Source organism: Dipodomys ordii, unplaced genomic scaffold, assembly GCF_000151885.1.
Source record: "Dipodomys ordii isolate 6190 unplaced genomic scaffold, Dord_2.0 Scaffold212, whole genome shotgun sequence".
NCBI lineage: Eukaryota > Metazoa > Chordata > Mammalia > Rodentia > Heteromyidae > Dipodomys > Dipodomys ordii.
This window is the reverse complement of record NW_012267428.1, coordinates 420,916-426,915: the sequence shown is the minus strand read 5'-3', so window position 1 is coordinate 426,915 and position 6,000 is coordinate 420,916. Positions and strand designations below refer to the sequence as shown.

Genomic DNA, 6,000 nt, shown 5'->3' with positions numbered 1-6,000 from the left:
GAAGAGGCTGCAATGCTTGGTAAGAAATGTACGCATTATCCTGCCCATGCAATTGTAACCCCTCTGTACAGTATTTTCACAAATAAAAAAAAATAAAAAGAAAAATAAAAAATAAAAAATAAAAAGAAGCAAAGCCATTTTCTAATGTTTCTGTGAAAAATGAGTTTATGAATTCAAGAATCACACTGCTGATACAGGAAATGAAGATTTCATTGGTGGTGGGCATGGAATATGTCAGTGTCATCCTATGACAGGATGGTTGGTGCACCAGCTTTGAGTGTTGTCTCTAAGTTCTTGAAGGAGGAAAAAGAAAACAGTCACTGAGCTTTGAGACTGTGAACAGGAAAGATTGGAACTTGGGAGAATAGAGTGTGAAAGAAGAGTAGTGCAGGTAGTTGAGGTTTTTAAGCTAAGTCTCAGCTCCTGCTCTGGACCACTGTGTTCTAGTTCATTCTCAGCCTTATTAAAGCACCAAAGGTAATGAGTTGGATTTTGGTGACAATGGAAAACAGAAATGGACTTCAGAGTGCTTAGACATTGCTTTTATGGAAGTGTTTGATAGCTTTCTCTCAGCCTACTTTGCATACATTGCACATGCTTTAGCTTTGGCTTGTTTGAATCTTTATTGAGAAAAGAAAATTAAAATGGTATAAAATAAGAAGGACAGGATAGAGTCAGAGGGTGAAGTATATGACAGTGCAGTTAAGTTAGTGACTGTACACAAAAGAAGGGGAAGGGTTTGATTTAGATATTAGAAAAGTTTTTTTTTTCAGGTTTGACTTTCTATAAAGACGAGGTTGTGGTCCAATTCTTTCTAGCATTTCACTTAAAGATGATTCTTCAGCTGAGACTGAGAAATGAGAGGGATTTGTGGGGTTTGAAAAATCTATGGTGTTTAGCTTGGGTTGGGGAGAGAGGGGGGAAAGGCATGCTATGGGACTTCCAGGTAAGACATAGACACCTGTGTATATATGGTTCCATGGAGAGATTTGGGGGCAATGGTGCAATTGAGGGTGAAGATCGGAGAAAGAGGGTTTAATACATTACCTTGCACACATTTGGATAAATCCCTCAAGTTAAAGACATAGTGGGACTTGGCTGGTGTTGGTAGGAGATCAACACTCATTCTGTTATAAATTTCAACTGCAGCTTCTACAATGTTTGATGAAGTTTGCCTTACAGCTGGTGGGAAGTCACTTAGAAAGCCATTTAAGATGGCCTAGAACCAAAAGCATAACATTAGAGCATTCTTTTTAACCATACACTTATCTTTCAAATACTCTAGATTTAATATTATTTTCTATCAATAACTAAAAAGTCAAATTTTAACTCCAAGATATCTTGACTGTGAAAGCTCTTCTGTTCATTTGAGGTTATGTTTTCGAGAATGGGCTCACTTCCCTCTTCTGTGATTGTTTAGAGTGCCTGTTTAGAATGGCATATACATGACCTGTGAATACACCTCGGATCTACTCTCAAGTGGTTTACTCTCCTTCCTGATGTGAATCCAGAGAGTCCTGTTGGAAGGGCACAGACTAATCTGGAAATGAAATGTTGTCTCTGATTTTTATGGGCAAATGATCAATGGGCCTATAGATTTCCATTTTCATGCAACGTACTTGTAATTATGGACTTTCATCCCCTTCAGTTAATGGCCCAATCTTCTTCATTCAGATCAGAAGCTTGGATGTCTGATGACACCTACCATTCTTTGTCCTTCACAATCTCTTGAATCCACCTGCTTCTTTCTGTTTCCCCTGACTACTTCATTCTTCTTCCCTCTTCTTCATCTGGTCTTCTTCATGCCCTTCTCTTCACTCACTGGACTGTCCTCTTCCATTTCATCTCCCCTGTCTCCCTTTATTTATGCAAATCCATCACAGCTCTCCTAATGGTTAACCTCTCCAGGCTCCTCTTCCTCTTCTCTTCCTTCCCTATTCCCATCCACATTGGCTGTAATTGCCCATACTCCTTCTCTCAGTCTCCACACTCCCTGTTCCTCTCTCCCAGTGCCTAGCCTATATGGTTTTCTGCTAGATAGGTACTTTCTCATCTGTCAAGTTTTAGGTATTGCAATATTTGCAGAGAGGCTTTCCTTGACATCCCGATCCAAAATAAGTCCTCTCATTAGTCTCTTCCAGGGAATCCATAGCTTATTACAATTTGAAAGTACCTAAATATGAGCTAGCCCCTCCCCTACCTGAGTAGAGTTAGCCCCTCCTAGCTCTGAAGCTCAGAAAAATCATTGTAGTTTTAAAAAATACATTCTCATCACCATCCTATGAAGGATAGAAAAAGTCATCACAGTGCACATGAACACATTTGGCAGATTGCTTGACAGTTACGTTAGTGATTTTGGATTTGGGTCTCACACACAAGATGTTTTGAAATAGATCAAAGCATTTGTTTGTAGTGGACCTTTTGCTGGGCATTAATTAGTTTTTAGCAACTTAATGAATTTTAGAAACTGTCTTTCTGAGGATTCTCCTTTTGGATACCCCAAAATGAGTGGTATTTTGAGCAGGAGCATCTGCTCAAAATTATAAATGTAACCTTAATCTCCAAAGTTGATGAAAATATAGAAAAATTGGAATATATATGTATATTATATATATGTATATACTATATATTACAAATATAGAAATTCCAGCATGTCTATTCTGGATGCAAACAGTTTCTAGCACATATATTAGTGACTCTTGCATCTATCTATAGAACTCAGTCATGATCTGTCTCCATGATAGAAGCTCCATTAGGATGAAGATGGCACCTATTTTGTTTAAAATGATGCACTGGTATCTCTCATATGATATGCTCAGCTGATACCTGTTTAGTGAATGAATGAATATCTGCTAAATTGACATTCATAGGTATTTTTAAAAAGTAGGAGGATCAAGAGTTTGAGGCAAGCCTAGGCTACACAGTGAGACTCTGTCAAAGAAATTTTAAAAAGGAAAAAAACACCAGGAACCTTCCCCTCCCCCCAAAAACCCCAAACCAAAAAAACTAGTGTCCCCTCAAAAAAAGAAAACCAAGATAAAATTAATACATTATCATCGAGGTTACTAAAAACCATGTCTTGGTAGTTGCCTTACATGTCTTGCATGATACATTTGACAACTTTGCAAAGATCTTCTTTTGCACACAATATGCACACAAACTAGAACCAGAATTCTCACAGTTAGGGAAGGATACTTTCACATGAGGATAGTATACATATTTTTGTACAATATATATATATATTGTATTCAATATATATATAGTATATACTGTATACTATATATATTTTGTATATATTGTATACATACACACACACACACACACACACACACACACACACACACTCTTGGCCTGGGCACTGTCCCTGAGCTCTTCAGCTCAAGGCTAGTGCTCTACCACTTGAACCGCAGGACCACTCCTGGATTTTTCTGTTTATGTGGTGCTGTGGAATTAAACCCAGGGCCTCATGCATGCAAGGCAAGCACTCTAACACTGAGCCAACTTCCCAGCCCCTTAAAGTATATTTTTTAAATGACATCAGTTAAATTTGTTGTATGCTGTTTAGTTTAACCTTAAAATATACAGAGATGAATATTTTGCCACATAAATTTTCACAAGCATATATGAACTGTGGTTCCGAAGTCACCTGTAGCAAGCATATTCCAAATCTGTGCAAAGTGTGACTTAGGTTTTGTTCTGCATATATGAATTGTTGAACTAACTTGCAACAGATAATCAAAGAAAGGACATCATCATACCACTGACCATTTAAAAAGTAATAGGTGATTAAACCTTACATACATTACTTCACATATAATTATATGTGTATATATTTTATATACATATTACATATATTCTTAGATCCATAGGCTTCTTTCTGTGATAGAAATAAATCAATTTTATATATGTGTTCCTAACAACAAAGTTATTTTAACTTATTGATTTTCCTTTTCTAATTTTAGTTACCTCCAGGTTCCTCCTCCATTCAATAACAAAGGACAAGGCGGGGAACTATAAAGTCTTCTGTCATAGGTTGTGATTAAACATGACATTTGCAATGCATGAGCCTGTAGTGAGCCCTTTCATTCTACTGTTAAAATATACTGTCTAATCTGGTAATGAGAGGAATATGTGTCCCCACTTGAATCCATTCCTACCCAGTGACCTCAGAGTATCTGAGTTTTTCCATACTTCATTTCTATTTCTTCCCATGAGGTGGTGTGCATTTTCATTGTAAGTCTGTAAGTCACAATGGGCAAAGGCAGCTCCACGGCAGCAAGTGTTTAGCTCTGATGCATCTGCAGGATGTCCCCACGGGGGACACATTTCCATGGATGTGACAACCCATCAAAAAGCCGAGGGTTAAGACAATTCCTTTTCCAGGAACCCAGATTATACACATTTCTTTCTAATTGAGGTGCTTTAGATGACATTTTTGTAGGCATACCCCCAAATTTGCTTTAATGTATTAAGAAAGGGAAGAATTTGCAAATTCAGTATTTTTAAAAATCGGGCACAAACTACTTGGGACACTTCCCAGCACTCATCACCTCGCAAGAATGAGTCTGGATAACATGCACTTTGAACCTCAAATATAGTTACAGTAGAAAGATTATTAAAAATGGGGGTGGGGCTGGGAAGGTGGCTCAGTGGTAGAGCCTTGCATGCATGAGGCCCTGGGTTCGATTCCTCAGCACCACATAATCAAAAAGAAAAAAGCCGGAAGTGGCGCTGTGGCTCAAGTGGTAGAGCGCTAGCCTTGAGCTGAAGAGCTGAGGTACAGTGCCCAGGCCCAGAGTTCAGGCCCCACGACCGGATCCCAAAAAATAAAAAAAATCATAAAAATGGGTAGATGTGCCTAAAAATCATCCTATTGTTGGGCACTGGTGGCTCATGTTTGTACCAGAAATCATCAAAAAAGCCAAAATGAGAGCATGAGTCTCTGAGTTGGAGCCACCCCCTTCTATTAATGTCTGATGTACCCTGTTGTTCCTTCATGCTTTGATCTATTAAGCATGTATTAGGCCTTTATGCATAATAATAGGAAATCAGTGCCCATCCTTTCATTTTCTAAAGCACTCTCCCAAACTATATATCATTTATATTATATGTATATATGTTTAAGCTCTTAAACAACTTCCTAGTCACTCAAAATAATTCCCTATGGATAAAGCTTAGGTGGTTTGGACAGAAAACTTCTGTCCATGCACCCAATATTGAGTACATGCTGGCTCTGCCTCTCTCTCCTCTCAAGAGAGCCTCCGTTGGAAAAGCAGGCCAATGTCAGTAAATGTAAAGACGCATGCAGTTCCTGCACTACTGAGCAATTACTGACAAAGTCAGATTCTTCAGAGCAGTTTTCTTCTCCCTGCACACTTATTCCTATTTTCTGCCTCTGTAACTGTATTCAACCCAAGCACCTCCTGTTCTGGAAATCTCTTCTTCCTTGTCAATTTCATCTTCCTCCACCACCTGGCATTCGGTCTCCCATCATTCTGTTCAAAATAACGTCTCATTTATCAAATACACACACACACACACACACACACACACACACACACACAGAACCATATGCAGAATGCTTCAGGGAAGGTCTTACTACGCAGTCTTCCTTCAGAGTGGAGGTCATATTTGGACACCCCTTCCTGCATTCGTAAAACCACCTTTGAGAAGACAAACATGAAAGGCAACGATGCAAACAGCTGCCAGTTGTTCTCCCGGTGTTCATCATCGTCACCTGCCTTCTGCTCAGGGAGGAGGGACCTGTGATCCCCAGAAACACAATGGGCCACTTTGATTGTGGCAGCCTTGGAATATAGGCTTTCCTCTCCACTCCTGTCTGAGTTTCAATCCACACTCACTTGAAAAATCTGTTTCAGACTGTGCTCCGAGGGCATGGGGAGACACAGCATACTGAAGTGACGGATGAAGCGGGGTGTCACAGGGTTGCGGCCGCCTCCTGGAGGCGCACAGGCTGATACGATGGTTACGTCCTGCATG

General features: G+C 39.5%; 1 protein-coding gene across 1 annotated transcript in view; it reads right to left on the bottom strand.

Annotated features, from left to right (window-relative positions):
• Positions 1 to 6,000, bottom strand: part of Dnah6 (dynein, axonemal, heavy chain 6) — a 195,288-nt gene that overhangs the window by 75,801 nt on the left and 113,487 nt on the right. Inside the window, exons 38-39 of the mRNA XM_013035434.1 lie at positions 5,862 to 5,993; positions 1,048 to 1,219 (exon numbers count right to left, since the gene is read on the bottom strand). Coding sequence (XP_012890888.1) covers positions 1,048 to 1,219; positions 5,862 to 5,993 — 304 coding nt within the window. The remainder of the gene's footprint in view (positions 1 to 1,047; positions 1,220 to 5,861; positions 5,994 to 6,000) is intronic.